This window comes from Vidua chalybeata, chromosome 3 (assembly GCF_026979565.1).
Source record: "Vidua chalybeata isolate OUT-0048 chromosome 3, bVidCha1 merged haplotype, whole genome shotgun sequence".
Lineage (NCBI taxonomy): Eukaryota > Metazoa > Chordata > Aves > Passeriformes > Viduidae > Vidua > Vidua chalybeata.
Genome location: NC_071532.1, coordinates 87,845,849 through 87,863,087, shown reverse-complemented (window position 1 = coordinate 87,863,087; position 17,239 = coordinate 87,845,849). Strand labels below are relative to the sequence as shown.

Genomic DNA, 17,239 nt, shown 5'->3' with positions numbered 1-17,239 from the left:
AAACAACTTTACAGCACTGCAATAGTAGAATTTTATTAGTAGGTATCCCATTTTAATCTGCTTATTCTTTGAGCAAGTATGTTGTCTGTAATCTTCCATACTCCCTTATTATTCCAAAAGGTTAATGTTCTGCTTGTGTTTTGCTTACTGCTTATTCTTGGTTCCACAGCAAGTGTATCAATATAGCATTGCATGTAGGCTTGCTCCCAAGGTAAGAGAAAGCAGTATATACCCTACACCAGCCATGGTAAGCAGACAATCTTTAGCCGATATAAACAGACTGATGAAAACTTTTTTCTATTTAAACAAAAAAGCAAGTCACACACAGGTTCCATTTCTAGGTAAGACCAGATACTGCATAAAAAAGAGAACTACAAAAAAATACAGTAACACAACCAACAAAGCTACTGAAAATTAGAAAAAATTACAATGCAGGAAATCAAGTGCTAGCATTTCAAAGGAGGCTTCTAGCTGAATCCAGACTACTGGACTGAAATTGATGAGATGTGTTGAGTTGACCACCAATGCTGCTTTATCACTGCCCTCTTCAGCTGGACAAGGGAGAGAAAATGCAGCAAATGGCTCCTAGGTTGAGATAAGGGAAAGGAGGGATCCACTCACTGTTTATTGACACCAACAAAAGAGACTTGACTTGGGAAATTAACTGAATTTATTACCAATTAAATCAGAGAAGGCTAATGAGAAATAAAACGAAACCTTACAATCATCTTCCCCCCTCCAACCTCTCCCTTTCTCCCAGTCTTAATTTTTGTTGAGGAATCCATTAAGTGCCAGTATCTCAGTGAGCAGCTGCAGCAGGAGCCACAGGTTGAGCTCTGGGACCACAAGCCCAAGGTGAGAGGACAGGAGTTGCTGACCCTTTGCCCAGCAAAGGCCTTGGGGACCTGTGGCCTGGCCAGGGGACCAGAGACACAGAGACACAGCAGGAGCCGAGGGTTCCAGGCTTTCCTGTGCTTAGACTGTGGGAGGATAAAAGCCCAGGGGTCCTTTGGTCAGGGTTCCTCCTCAGAGGCACCAGCTCAAGCTGTTTTTGTGTTATTTAGTTACTGCACCAAGATTAAATGATTTTAAGGATTGGCTCACCTGAAACTGCTGTGGGAAACCTGGGTTTGAGCCAGCTGAAGCCTGGTGTGACTGTGCGAGTGTGGGGGTGTAGCTGTGAAGGGGCCTCGGTCCCAGCTCAGGTGTGTGAGTGTGACTGACAGAGTGGCTCCTGGAGGGATGGGGAGGGAAGTTTTTTAAACCTTTATTCCTGATTCTCTCTTTTGTTGCCCCATTGGAGGTGCGAGTCATTGAGGTTGGTTCATCACACATTGATGCTGCCACTTCTTCCTCTTCAGGGGAAGGACTCCTCACACACCTCCCCTGTTCCAGCATGGAGTCCCTCCCATGAGAGACAGCCCTCCACAAACTTTCCTGAAGTGAGTTCCTTCCCACAGGCTCTAGTTCTTATAAACTGCTCCCGTGTGGGTCCCTTCCTTCTTGTAATTTCCAATGCATTACACTACAATAACCATGAAACCACCTTCTTGCTTCTGTGATCTTACTGAAATGCTGGTTTTGACTTTGCTGCTGCAAAATCTTTTGTAGCCTGTTATGATTGTAAACAGACATATGAGGATCCCTCCTTCCCTATTCCTCAACTTTCTCACATGTTCTCACTTTTTCTCTGGTAATTTATTCCAGCTACATGCTGCATTGTTTTTACTTCCTTCATGCTTGTACTTTTACTCTAGCTTCCCTTTCAGTTATTTCAAGTTTAATTCTCTAGCTTGTCTCCTGTCTTTCTCACATTGTCTCCTCTATTATCCCAACTTTTAGTAGCTGTTTCATGGTAATTCAGACAATGAGCAATCGAGAGGTTTGAGGTTTTGTGGATTTTTTCTTTAAATAGTGCTCATTCACACAATTCAATTCACATGGACTTACTTGCTCTTCAGGGAATTAATTCAACTAAACTCTGGTGCCTTAGACACATGCTGGTTTCCTCCACTCAAAGATTTTTGTTTCCTAAAAAACAAACTAATAATATCCAGCCCAGCATTCTCCCTTCTTTTCCAACTGTCCTTCCAATCCATTATCAGTTTTCTTTGCTGCAACCATGTAAATAAATAACTCGAAGATATCTGTGTGTGTTTAACTTGAAAAAAACACAGGATGCTGGTTTTTAAAAAGTGCATTTGATAAGCATGCAGGTGGTTATCATTACCTCATGCCTGGAAATATAGGGAAGACAAATGATGAAAAGAATGAATAAGATACATGTTTTACAACTTAATGTGTTTGACATCTGTTGAAATCAGAATAGCATGTGTGAGTACACAAAAACTAGAATAAAATCAGAAGGGAGCAGAAGCAGCTTGCTATTTAAGAAACAAAGAAATACCTAGAAGCTGTTATTGTTGTTGTAAGAGGTACATTAAGAACAACTGGATTATTTTGCAAAACAAAGAACAGTGCAGTCTAGGCCCTGTTGTGAGGGCAGGAAGGCCTTCATATGTAGGCCAGGATGATGCATGGGTTATTGGCTAGTACACTTGAAGAGAAAATCAAGAATTTCTAAATAAATTAACTGAGAGAAAGGATGGAGAAATCATAGGTTCAATACTTAACTGTAAAAGACCAAGGGTTACCAAAGCAAATAAACCTATTAGAGATGGCAGTGGAAAGCTCACTCATGGCTATCTCCACAGGCAAGAGACCAACTGAACTGAAATGTGGAATGAGCAGATAACAAGAGCAGTGACACTTGGGAAGGAGGCATCTCCAGGACAGAATCCAAGGCTTAATGATAGCATTTGTGGGCAACTGTATTTTGCAGTGGTCAGTTTCCTAACAAACAACAAATGGTAAAAACATTATTATGTACTACCACCATATACTGATATAGCACCTCACACCTACCTCCTATGGCCTGTAATCCAAGTAAGACAATGGCATCCCATGACATAGGACAATCACAAAAGGGGAAACAGAATTATGAAAAAGAACAATAAAAAGAAAGTGAATATTAATTAAGAACTTCCAGGTGCAAGATCCTCACTACAGGGTGCAAAAGACTGAGTGACTTATTATGCACCTGTACATATAAAGTAGTAGATACTACGACTTCCCTTGCCCCCACCTCCTGGTCCACTATGTAGCTTAAGCAACAGGCTTCCATACATCCAGTTCCTGGGAAAAAAGCCCTAGGGTTTTTGTACCCAACAGGATCATTGAGTGAGGAACCATGGAATAGATGGCACCCAGAAAAGATGGTCAGTGGGCATGGGATATTCAACCACTTCACAAGAAGCAACACCAACAACCAAAGCAATTATGTATTTCAGCCTCTAAAGAAAACTTTTACTAGCAGTAATTATTCCTCAAACATGTCTTCCCAGATTTTCTCAAAAAGGCATGTGCTGCATCATCCCTCAGTCTGATGTTCATGCAATTTACCAACACAGAGAGTTACTTCTAAAGCTCCACACAGAAATAATGGACTTCAACATGAGTTATACCTCAATTCAGGCACATGAGAACAATCTCAAAATTAACTTTGAACATCAATACCCACATTTTCTAATGACTGGATGCTTTTAAAGTTGTAGTAAACAGTTGAAAGATATCCCTTTAGGAATGAACACAAATGGACATCAAAGACTTGACTTTTTCCCCTGCAGCTGTCAGGTATTTTTCTTAAAGTGATAGCAGTAATGTTATGATAGCTGAGATTAGCTGGCACCTGAAAACTCCTTTTTAAAGGTCTCCAATAAATTGTTACTGTAAAATGGTACTATTTTTCTTTCAGAATAACTCTTACAGTAAGATCATTATCTCAGCAGTACTTAGACCTGCCTCTGGACCAAACATCCCTTCCCAGTCCATGTACCTCAGGCTATAAGCATTTAAATCATGAGACATGGGGAAGTTATAGAATTCAGAGGTCACAAGCTTATGGCCTTTATACTACTCAGTATTCAAATGAGGGACAAAATTCCTAAGGGCCTTTTGTCAGCCAGATGAAAAAGCACCCTATAGACTACTATAGGCAATAGGGATGTCTCACAAATATGAGACAGTTTAACTTTAATTCACTCACTTATCCAATGGAAAGAAATGGATAATGAGTTGCTGTCTGCACTGAAAGCTCCTAGGACAAACACAGGGCCACACTGAAATTTGTAATGACTGAAATTATACCCTCCAATACTGAATTAATGAACAAAGATGGTGTTAAAAAAGTATCCAAAACTTCATGTCTTGGCAAGTGATCAGCTCAAAAACACTTTAGTCAAAATCTAAAATCACTTTGATATCAATAGCAGCATCATGTACAAAGTGAAGCTGAAGGCAGAAGCAATACAATGCAGATACTTTGAGCAGAGTCAGAGTTAAGAGAACTTGCTTTTACTAACCAGTATTGTGTTACTTAGCACAACTTTTTAAGTTATAAACCATAATAGAAGAATTTTCCAACATAGGGATAGGATAACACTATTAATACTATTTTTTTAAGCTTTGGAAAAGGTTTTGATGTTGTCCTCTGTCTGTACCTGTTGGCAGAAATCCCAGAAGCCACCTGTGCAATAGAATTAGGAGTGAAGAATGTATTTTTGGAATGCACTGAAAAAATGTGTCATTTTCAATTAAGTAGCAAAAAGAAAAAACTTGCCCCAAATCCCTAATTTACTTCCTCTCATTCACACATCCATGAAACACAAAATAGCGAACATTAAGTGAGGACTTCTGGAAACTTTAATTAAGTCTTATTCAGATAAAACAGATAGATAAAAGTAGTATAATAAGCATTTGAAAATGCTGTTGGTTTATTTAAAAAAATAAAATCAAATTCAATTCTTTTTGAAAAGCTTCTGTTAAAAATTACTTTGTTTTGATACTGTTGTATTTCATGTGTTCAGAGGGATCCCATAGGTGTTTGCCATCCATATATATGTGTTAAGTTACCCAGTAAATAAACACAACAATCTATGTTACAGTGATTCTCCCAGTTTTATACTGAACAGCAACTGAGATCTTCCATGTTAGTAATATTTACAATTCATAGCAGCTTCTAATTATTTTCTATTTGTCTCCAAATCAGGACATCTTATTTACCTGGATCTACAAGTATGAGAACAATGTTATTTCAAATTTTACAATGGGCTAAATCCTACTACTTTGCATACAAGTATTAGTGAAATAACTGCAAATCTGTACCTGTGCAAAAGTTAAAGCTATTAGATAGCTCTAATGCCCTATGGAGACACAAGGATAATAAGCATCATTTACCAAAACCAACTCTCTATTTTCTTGTTGAACAGCTATCTGAAGACAGGAAGGAGAAAGGTCTCCTGGAATTTATTTCATCAGTCCTTAATTTGCCCTTCAAACAACAAAAGAAGAGACAGTAAGTCACTTAAATTTGGTGCTGCTCCTTTCAGGAGAACTGGAGAAAAATCAGTTTAAGTTAAAATGGGAAAGTCAGGGAAACAGCTCCATAGCTGCAGCAAATCAGTGTAGTTCTAAGTATTTAGGAAGAACAATGTTTCACTCTTTCCCCAGCTGGAGCTTACATTCTGACTTCAGAGCAACCCCAAAATGTTCAACACCAAAATGTTCTTTCCACAATCTCAAAAAAGACAAAATGCAACAAACAAGTTTGCTCAGAAATATTTAGAAAAATCAGCAATATGAGCCTTCATTAGCAGAAACACAGAGACAAAAATTTACACTGTGACAGGTAAGTTTACTCAATTTTTCAATACTGAAAAGCCATTTTAAAACATACACACATGGTCCCTGATTTCATGGCAAGTTCTCTAACTTCAAGTATTTGAAAGGGAGCTTTGAAACATACACTTAAATCCCAGGGAACATTGGGAACATTCAGCTAGGAGAGTTGTTTTCTTTCTCCAGTGCTCAAACCTCTTAGGAAAACTTTTTCCTTGATTTGCAGTGCTGCTATTTGGAAGCTGACTGATTATGAACCAGGGGCTTTGATCCCTACTTTTCCTGAAGACACACCAGTAAGCAAAGCCAAAATGCTTCTACTACAGAACAAATAAACATTCTGCTTCAGATCCAAAGCAGAGCAAAAAGGAGGAGTGCAGGTTTTGATAATTCTCTTACTGACTAGCACACACTATTATTTTTTCTAATAGTTACATTGGTTACCAGAATTCAAAGTATTTTATGAATCAAAAGCTTTTGACTTCTTTTCTACATCTGTCAGTGTAACCCTTACAACAAGGGACAGATGCTAGAATAAGTGATGAGCACTCCAGGAGGTGCAGAGAAATTCTAAAACAGCAGTGACCTGCCCTTTGTCTTTCAGCCTTTGCATCATGCTAACCCAAGAACAATAAACAGGAACGCCCAGTGCAAGCAGAGCATTTGACAATTTTAACATGTCTCTGGTTATATCATATGCAGCCATATATGACCATCAAGACTTTGTACCATCTTAAGTTAAATGTGGATTATCTTCAATATTGCCATATTAGAATTATTAGAAGTTTCACTTGATAATTTTTTTCAGAATTCAAACTAAAAAATTCCCTTTCAACAGCAAAGGTTCTGAGTCTGGAACAGAACATTACATACATTATTTCAGGAGGGGTTTTTTGAAGGGGTTGGGGGAGTTGGAGGTTTTTAATCTGCTGAAAGTCTTAAATAATTATTCTAGTTTTTATTAGTTTCAGCCCTTTTTAGGATAAGGAAATAGCCGTACTAATTTCCAGCAGGATTCTAATTAAAATATGACAGAATTTACAGAGGACTGTAATAACCAGGATTATTTCTGCCTGCAGATTTTAAGAGTAATTTTGTACCAAAAGTAATAAGAATACTACACATTTCTTATGACGTTCTTTTCACGTAGAGATCTCAAAGGTTAGAATGAAATTCAGCATCAGTCTACATCTTACAGATGCGTGTTTTAGAATGAATTCACTGAAGATATGTACGACAAGCCAAGATTCCATGTACTATGCACATCTGATCTTTACACAAGTATCAAGGTTTTCCATTTTTTCTGGTCAGACTGCACAATCTTATTTGTTTATACAACCAAAGATTAAACTGCAGCATCAGTAAAGTTCTATACTTTACACACTTGATTTTAAAAACTGTCTGCTTCCTTGCTTATTCTGATATAGTGCACTGATACCCATCCAAGGACTTAAAAATGCAAGGTGAAGAAAAGATGAATGCATACCTTCCCAATACTTAGCAGGGTCCACCTGCCAAACTGATTTTTTTTTCTATTGTGTATGCTTTCTTAACACTTCAAATCCCTGATGAAAACACTCTATTATTTATTCTCAAGATATTTTAAAGAAAATTGTATATTCTAAGATCAGCTGTAACAACACTGAATTTTCCTCCACATTCAGCAGTTTGGTGGAGAAAATAGATTTAATTGAAGCAGTTAAAAACAGCTTATTTTTGAAAAGGCACTCTAACCCTGAACTGAGGCACCAGGTGACTGCAGTGACCCTGCTGATCAGAAACCAACTATTTCATAAAAGCAGCATTTGTAGCCTACAGTACAGCTACAAGGCACCGAAAGGTGTAACATATTCCCATTTTAATAAACCTTGAAGAACTACTAAGCAGCAGCTACATTTATGCCTTCTAAAGTAAGGCCCAAGACATCTCATACTTTGAGCCTGAAACCTGTGTCCCTGTGTACGGAGGAACTGTTTCACTCTCATGGCACTGCTCTGGTGGGTTGGGCAGATGTTCAGCCTTTATTGGAAGACTCATGCACAGGTCATAGCAGATTTTATAGACTACTAAATAGCCCAGCATGCTCCAGCGAATCTCGTTGTCAGTATAAATTATCTGCATATTGCCTAAATGAGAGAAGTATACATCCAATGAAGAAGAATTTGATGTGCCTGTTGGACCCGACTAGCCCTTTCCCAGAAGGTGCCAGGATATGAAGCTCTATTTTGGCATGTGGAGCCCAATCATGCCACCTCCTGGTTAGGAATGGCCACTCTATTCTACACATTACACACGTGTTCAGTGCTTAGGAAGTTGACAGGAATGTTCTACTCAGCTGTCCAGGTATTCTGCCTTCTTGTGGTACTAGCCACAAATATTAACAATTTCCCAAATTCTTGAATTTTAAAATGCTTACTTAGAGTATAGAGGAAGAGAGAGGGACAGTTACAGCAGTTGCACTCTGAATGTATACACCAAGGAGACTAAATATGACATAAACTTACTAACAATTCCCAGGACGAGTAAAAAATATTCTTCTTCAAGGAAAACATTCATGTTGCCAAAATACTAGCACTTTGTTGATGAGGCTATAGGTATCCAGATAAACCTCAGCAAATACCTTTGACATTCCCCTAAACAGTTGGTACTAAGTTCTGCTATTTGCACTAAATCACACCTTTAGCAGCTCTAGTGATTCAAACAACACCATTTAAAGAGCAAAGCATCTTTTATTTTAAACCAGGGTATCAGAATCTAACCTTCAATTACTGCACTCATATTGTTGCCTCCTTGCAAAACAACTTACTGTGTTTCAAAGTGCATGTTTTCTAAGATTACAGATCAAATGGTCCTAAGTGGCTTCAGATGTCTGAAATAATTTTATTATTTTTATTTTTTAAATCACATCTATCATTTCTTTTTTCTCTCCTCTGAAGCAAGTCTGCCTTTTATGACTAAGAAGCTGGGGTCAATACAAACATAACATTTGCTTTGTTATACTCATTTTAACATTTTATAATATTTTGTTTTCCATAAATCTGATTATCACTTGCGATTCATCTGCATTACATTCTACAAGGCAGAAGTATGTCCTATTGGCTATACCAGTCAACAGATCATATTTGTATTACAAGGACCGCCTGACAGCCCACTAAACGCAATAGAAAAATTCCCATTAACTTTAGTCAGCTTTGAACTAAGTCTGTAATGCCTAGCACATCACTACTTTATAGAAATCCTAAGTATCTTGTATTCATCTAGAGTTTGCACTTTCTATTGAAAAGGCTCCAAATGATCAATACAAATCTAGTTTCTAATGAAACCAAGGTACCTAAAATACACGCTCTGAATGTTTCCTGAGTCAACTCAGGTTGACTACAGGGAATTTCCAGTGCGTTTCTTGAGACAGCAAAGCAAACAATGATTAATACCAACTATTTTGTGAATACAGATTTCTTCTCACCTGATGTAAACATCAGGAATAAAAGAAACAATAAGCAGAATAGTGACCACTCCCAGATTAATATTAATGTATGAATTTACATTTACATTTTACATTAATCTTATTTTAGTCAAAAGGCTTGTTGAGCCAAGCAAACTCATAAATTTCCAAGCATATTTTCACAAGTAGTTTTCAATGAAAAAAATTATAAAAACTAAAAAGTATCAGAGGCCTGGTTTTAGCAGGGCATAGGCTTGATCAACAGCCTAGGGCTAAGGATATTATTGTCACATTCTATATTTCCAAGACAAATAACTTTCATATAACAACCTTATTATTATCCCAGGTTTTTAACAAAAACACATACTCATGAACTAAAGTTGCATTCCTATATGAAAAGAAAATCAACCTCCAATAGTCCAAATATACCCCAAACCTACATATGACAGTGTATTAGTTGAAATACTGAATATAAGACAAAATAAATTGCATTATGTCAACAGTTTTCTACTAGACAGAACTCCTACTGCAAGCTTGTATGAGAGAACCTACTAATGCTCAGTGTAAAGGCTAATGTTTTGAATAATCATGTCCCATCCTACAAAAAGCCTGTATGGGGATGATAGCTGAGCTATACGAGTCTAATTTACACAACTTGGAGATTTAATGAACTCTGCTATGCCACATGGAATGACCTAGGGACTTAATTCAAGATTAAAGGCCTGATTCTCATTGCCTTCAGAATGCCAGCTGAAATTCTGAGGTCAATTGCACTGTCATTATAAGAGAGAGAAATTAGCTACCTCATTACCCTAGTAATGCTGATATTTCCATGGGGAGAGATGCTCTTACTTTGGCCAGCTCTTTCCAATAGGTCTTTCTCCTTTACGTTTATATTACAAAACACAGAGCTGGTTTTAAGAACACACTATGCAAGATATTCCAAGGCTGCATACATATAAAGACACACACACACATATAAATATATATATACACACACATATATATAATCAAAAAGTTTGACCTCAAAAAGTACATAGACAACTAGCTGACACTTTAGCCTATTAAATTGAATGCTGATATAAAACCAATTTGGAACTACCAAACACTTCCAGCTGGTTGTATCTTTCTATGTCATCCACACCTTCACAGCTGAAGTGACACACTTATTTTTATATTCATAATCACAGACATCTTACACAAAGCAATAAATATTTACAAACATGCAAAAGTAACACATATAAGGAGCTGGTAGCTTCCATGGTAGAACCGAGCAGCTCCCAGTTCTTCCTGGAGCTCTGGAGTGTGCTGCAGTTATAAGCACAAGCTGGGTAAAAAAGGTACTGCCCAAGAACATGCTCTTCACTTTTGACATTTTTTATCTAATCAAGTGTTACCTCATATATTTATCAGGACATATCCTGTCTAAAAGCAGAACAATCTTACCTGAGAACATAACTACTGGTAACCAGTATACAATAGCATAATTTAAAACTATACATGAAACAGGGACACTCTTCCAGCTCTTATAACAGCCTGTACACAAAACAGTTCACTTGATACAGAAAAGTCCTTTCCAATAGATGGAGATTAGCCTATTCTTTAGAGTTCAACTACCTATTACAATTAAAAGGTATTTAATTTTCATTACTGAATGGATTATAGTCTCAGAATAAGTATGTTCAATGCATTTTGCAAAAGTTTGAAAAAACTTAGGCTGAGGCAAATATTACCAGCCACTCACAAGTCCTCCTAGTAGATGACTTACCGATGACTTTGCCATTTCTAATAGTGCAACAGTCACGTAGGATCTACTTCCACATGAAATGGGTTATGACCCATGGGAAATCAAGTATCCTCTGATTAAGGCACTCAATTGGCCATTCAGTGTTAGAATCCACAACAGATTCCCTCAGTGATTTTTAAAGAAATCGGGTTTTGTCTCCACACTTTGTATTTAAATAGCACTAGTACCTTCTTCCTTCACTAGAACCTTACCTTTCTTTATGTTGTTTGGTAAGTATACAAATAGTCTGCCAAAGGAAATGTCCCTTTTCTGGGGATTTCACCAGACCCAGGTAAGGACTAAAATAAGTGATTTCTAGTCATCCCTTAATGGTGAGGGATAAATAGCTACTGATTCAAGTATGTATCTGAAATAGGTCAACCTGAAGGACACAGACCTACATATTGAAAACATAAGTAACATGTTGGTTTTAATATTAGTTAAGTACACCAAAACACACAAAAAAACCCCATGCAACAGAATCAAACAAACAAAATAAATTATTGGGGGAAAATGGGCAGTCTTATCTTTACAAGTAAATCCACTCTTGCAAATCAGAAGCATTTTTCTGGAATACTTATTGCTTGTGTGCCCTTCTGCAGTTTCTCACAGCAACACAACTGTTCTCAACCTCAGGTTTTAGCAGTCAATATAAAACAACACAGCACTTTCAAGTCAGAGTGAATGCTTGAAGCTCTGAGCTCCAAAGCAAATCTACACTTATGCATTTGATACAAAATGTACTGGCAATCAAAAATGCTTAGGACACCATAAAAAGAACACCTGGCTGGCATCGTTATGGATGTAGCTGATTGCACATTACATTCTAAAAATCAGAAATCCAGAGTCTGGAAAAAATGTTTCATCATTAATATAACCTAGAAATTCTTCACTACTACAGAGATCCTTGCACCAGGATCCCATTTTCTTCTGGCACTCAAAAAAGGAAATTCTGCCCATTCTACAAATTTCCTTTCTATTTATACCCAGCAGCAACCAGTGCATTAATTTTAATTTTCTTAAGTAGTAGCGTTCTTACTATGGTTAAGTGTTTTAACAGTCATCATATGTTAGACTCTAAAACAAATCTCTAGAAAGCTTGACAGATGGTGTTTTGAAGGATAACGCCAGGTACCTGGTGTGAATCTGACATTAGCATTCTCTCAGACAACTCACCTTAATTTTTAAAAAATCCAGTGAAATAATGCATAGTCCTACTTATGCTAAGAAGGAATAAGGAAATCGTTCATTTATTCAATCTCACACTTGCTCAAAATGCAACTTCTACATGAACTTGATACCTAGAAAAACCAATTTTATTTTCCTTTTACTTTTATTTGCCTACTTTCGGTTTTGTCCTTCCTGCATTTTCCTCCTTTCCCAGACACTCACACACACACTCTCAGTGGATACTTCCCCCCTCTGGGAAAAGATCGAACTGCAAGGTCCAAAAAATACATTCCTCTAAGAAATAAGGACTTTGTTTATGGTATGATTATTAGAAAAACAACTGTAAAAAGCAGCATGGCTGCCTCTTTAGCAGCAATGCAGCTATGACAAAAGGGTACTAAATGGGTCTGTATTCATACTGAAATTCAGGATGAATTTCAAAGCTATCAAACAGAAGCACTCCCAACAAAACCTGGACTCGGTATCTTCATTCACAATCAATAGAATATACATTAAGGAAAGACAATATAAAAACTGCTGACAGAGGAAAAACACTTACTGCTTAGCATGGTAAATCTGAATTAGTTATGATTTTCTTTAAGTCATAAACAGAACTTGGGAAATTATCTGCCACCTCTGAATGTGAGTTTATTTGAATGTGTGACTCTCAAGGGCCTGACCATACATTTCTTTGCTTTAATTTAAGAGCTTGATAGGTTGTCTTGATTTATGCATCATTCTTTACTACTTCTTTTCAACATCAGGTTCCAAGTTTAACAGAGATTTTATAAAGACTATTAAAAATCTAAGAAGAAAAACATGTATAAGAGAAACTTAATGGATTACACTTTGGCAAAAGTTGAAACTCCATACCACGAGGTCTTCAATGAACTACTATACTGAGCAGTTATTAAAAGAGAGACTAAATGATAAACTTTTTAAAGAACCTCTAGGTGAGGTCTGACTAAAACTCTACTCCAACTAAAGCAAGGAAAGCAGGGTGAATTACGCTGAGTAACCAAATGTTATAACCAGTGTATTCTGATCTCCGCACAAAACCAAGAGGAAATCATTATGTCCTGGATGAAACTGTCATGAAATTGATAAGCCATATCAAATCAATGTCTGACATCGCGCAGTCGACTAAAACAGCGCCGCATTAACGGCATAATAGTATTACCATATAAACCTTATTACTTCAGCGTGGAAAACAGGATATAACGAATGTAATGAGACGCCAGCATCTGTCTTTGTGTAAGTGAGCCCGGGAACCAGGGGAGCGCTTCCCGCAGAGGCGACCCAGCCGCGGCAGCGCCGGCGCACGGCGGGCGGGCGAGCGAGCGCGGGCGGCGGGGAGCGGGGCACTCGCTGCTGCCGCCGGGGGCTGCTGTCGGACGGGTCCCCCAGCGCGGTTCCGGGGCGGCTCCGGGCGCCCGAACCCCCGAACCGCCGCCGCCCCGAGCCCACGCACGCACGGGTCGCGCCGCGGGCCGCTCCGCCGCCCGCCCGCCCGGAAACCCGATTTCGCTCCGTGTCAGTCGGCCGGGGCCGCCGAGCGCCGACCCCGAGGAGCGCCCCGGCCGGGGGAGCGCGGCGCGGAGCCTCACCGTCTTCCAGGAGGCGCATCGCGTGAACAAAGCAGGGATCCAGGCTGTCCTTCTCGGCCATCAGCTCGGGCAGGTACTTGTCCTGCTCCATCGCCGCGGGCACGCCGGGCTCGCCGCTCCGCGCCCTCGGCCGCCCGCTCGCCGGTGGCCGCGCCGGGGCCGCCCCGCAGGTGCCGCCGCCCCTCCCGCGGCGGGCGCTGCCCCGGCCCCGCCTCCGCCTTGCGCCGCGCGGGGGCGGGCACGTGCGCGGATCGCCGCGCGCCGCTGCTCGCGCGCCTTCACCCCCGCGCCTCCTCCTCCCGCCACTGAGCGACCCGCGGCCACCCGCGGCCTTAAGTAGGGAGGCGGAGCCAGACGGGCCCCGCCCCCACAGCTCCCATTGGCGGCTACGCCCCGCCGGGGGCAGACTCGCCGTGCTATTGGCTGTCGCCAGGCGGGGGCCCGCGGCTGGCGGGCGTGCGCGAAGGTGTGCGCCCGTGCGTCTGTCTCTGTGTGTCTGTCTGTGTGTGTCTGTCTGTGTGCGTCTGTCTGTGTGCGTCTGTGTCGTGGTTTAGGACTGGTATTACCTAATTTACTGCTTCCACTCAAACCACGCTGCAACTCGCTCTCCCCACCCTTTTCCCCATTCCCCGTGGCGGGCTAGAGAGGAGAATTGGAGGAATCGAAGGTAAAGATCACGGGTTGGAATAAGAACAATTTACTGGAAACAGCAATGAGATAAGAAAATGAACAGTAACAGCAATGATATTAATAGCAAAAGTGTTCGAGAGAGACAAGTGAGTCTCATGCAAAATGCTCAGAATCGAGGTTACCCCACCGCCCCCACCCCGCGCTTACTGGACCAGAAGGAGCCCCTTCTCTAAAGAAGAGACTCCTTTCCCCCATAAGCCCAGCGCTGGCAATGACCTGAGGTGATAGCGGAACAACCTCTGGGTCCTGGTCATGTCCCCTCCTGGCTACGGCAAAAATTAACTGTCCAGGCAGGAACCAGCACAGTCTGTGTGTCTGTCACTGCATGTGTGCCTGTGTCTGTCTGTGTGTCTGTCTGCGTGCAGCCGTGTGTGCCAGTTTCTGTGTGTCAGCGCGAGTGGCGTCTGTGGTGCCTGTGCGCGTACACGTGACCGTGTGCGGCTGTGCCGCTGCTATGCCTGCAGGAGCGCGGGCACGTGTCCATGTCTGTGTGTGTTGGTGTGAAACTGTGTGTGTGTGTGTGTGTGTGTGTGTGTGTGTGTGTGTGTGTGTGTGAAACTGTGCGTGTATATGTGTGTGTGTGTGTGTGAAATTCTGTGTGTGTGTGAAACTGTGCATGTATATGTGTGTGTGTGTGTGTGAAATTCTGTGTGTGTGTGAAACTGTGCGTGTATGTGTGTGTGTGTGTGTGAAATTCTCTGTGTGTGTGTGTGAAACTATGCATGTATATGTGTGTGTGTGTGTGAAATTCTGTGTGTGTGTGAAACTGTGCGTGTATGTGTGTGTGTGAAACTGTGCGTGTATATGTGTGTGTGTGTGTGAAATTCTCTGTGTGTGTGTGTGAAACTATGCATGTATGTGTGTGAAACTATGCGTGTATGTGTGTGTGTGTGTGTGTGAAATTCTGTGTGTGTGTGAAACTATGCGTGTATATGTGTGTGTGTGTGTGTGAAATTCTGTGTGTGTGTGTGAAACTGCGTGTATATGTGTGTGTGTGTGTGTGTGTGTGTGAAATTGTGTGTGTGTGTGTGTGTGTGTGTGTGTGTGTGTGTGTGTGAAATTGTGTGTGTGTGTGTGTGTGTGTGTGTGTGTGTGGGAGAGCGGGCTGCGCGGGAGAGGCTGTGCTGCGGTGCTTTCCGTGAGCCTGGCGGTTGTGTCTGTGCCCGAGAGCGCGCACTGGGTCTGTGCCCCTGCGCCCGTTTGTCCGCGCGTGTCTCGGCGTGCCTGTGCCGCCGGTGTCGCTGCGTGGGCCGCCCTGCCCGTGCAAGCCGGTGATCTCCTGGCAGCCGGCGTGTTGCGGCCGCGGCCCGGCACGTGTTGGCGTGGCCGTGTCCCTACGAGTGGCCGCGGCTCTGTGCCCGCCGTGACTCCGCGCCGCCTGTGCGGGGCCCCGCCCGCCTGCCCGCGCCGCTCGCCGGGCGCTGTCCGCCGTGCTGAAGCCGGGAGGCGGCGGCACTGCCCGGCTCTCTCTTCCTTCCCTTTCCGGCGCCCTGCGCAGCCCGCGGTGCCTCCCCCGAGCTCCGCCGCGCTCCCCGGGTTCCTCGGCCGTCCGGGGAGACGCCTCGCTAAAGCGGTGCCGCATCGGCGGCGTGGCCGTGCTAGAGCTGCCAGACAGCTTCTCCCCTGAGAATATGCTCAGAGCATCAGCGACCACTGCTCACAGACCGCGCCGAAAATGTCTGCCCGTGCCTGCTGTGCACAGCTGGAGAGGGCGCAGCAGGGGCCTGGAGGTGCTGTGGGAAAAGGGCGATCTCTGTCGAGGAATGCCGTGCTGCAGCTCCCACGGCCACGCCTGACAGAATTAGAACTATTATGCAATTAAAGTGTCTACAGCTTGGGTAAATAAAATTTATTTTAATTAGAGTTTAGCTTTAACTATACATTTACTTTAGGTTATATTTATTCAGGATTTTGTCCCAACAGATCATACAGTAATGTGTTTTGATTTTGAAAGCAAACAAAAGATTCTAAGTCATCTCAACTCATTAAAATTACATTTGTGGAACCTCAAGAACAAGCAGTCTATGGCACCATACAGCATTTTGTGCTCAACCCCTATGTCACATTCTTTCTTATTATGTACCATTAATACTACTATCTTAGTATTTATTCTAATGAAATAGACAGTTGTTGCAATAATGCATTTATGAATGGCCTAGTACTGTTCAAGTCTTTTTGTTGCTGTAGAGGAGTTTAGATTTTATTTGTTTGTTTATGGTTTTGTTTTGGTTGGGGGGAGTTGGCAGAGGAAGAAGGAATGAAAAAGATAAAAATCAAAGCAAAATTTTTATAATGGCATCCACAACGTTTTGAATATGTTGTACAGACATTATATAAAGATTTGGTCTGCAATGTTTTCAAAATTCTAAGATACATACAGGCAACATTTACGCAATTTCCACTTGGCATGCAGATAATTGGGGGACAGCATGTGTTGACAAAAATATGTAGAGAATGTCAGTGACTGATGCCTTATTATTCTGTAGTATTTCTAGAAGGGATGGATAAAATACCTGAGAACCAGTCTCCTTGCTGAGAATGAACAGGAACAGGAAAAGAGTTGATTTCAGCAAACTTATAAAACACTGAAGAAGCAGAGAAGACTGATAGAAGAATTGCAAGGTTTAATAGTCAATCAGCTTTTACTACAAATTGTGTGTGGGGATAAAGGGAAGACATAAGTCCTTCTTTAAAAAACAAACAAATAAAACAAAGAAAAGCACAGGACTCAGATAGTTTATTAATAATTTACCCTGATTCAATTTACCGCATGAATAGTTCTCCTTTCCCATTTAACAGCGTAGGAAA

General features: G+C 41.3%; 1 protein-coding gene and 1 long non-coding RNA gene across 14 annotated transcripts in view; one reads left to right on the top strand and one right to left on the bottom strand.

The window, feature by feature from the left end:
- KHDRBS2 (KH RNA binding domain containing, signal transduction associated 2) overlaps positions 1-13,888 on the bottom strand; it is a 359,384-nt gene extending 345,496 nt beyond the window's left edge. For all 13 annotated transcript variants that reach the window (XR_008429897.1, XR_008429895.1, XR_008429898.1 and 10 more), the window contains exon 1: positions 13,742-13,888. Coding sequence is in view for 4 of the 13 variants with exons in the window: in XM_053938158.1 (XP_053794133.1) it covers positions 13,742-13,832 (91 nt within the window). In the remaining 9 variants the exon portion in view is untranslated. The remainder of the gene's footprint in view (positions 1-13,741) is intronic.
- Positions 940-6,048, top strand: LOC128785501 (uncharacterized). Its single transcript, XR_008429904.1, has 4 exons — positions 940-1,442; positions 2,715-2,870; positions 5,328-5,413; positions 5,963-6,048. It is a non-coding gene; the product is annotated as an uncharacterized LOC128785501 (long non-coding RNA).
- Positions 13,889-17,239: the final 3,351 nt, after the last annotated feature.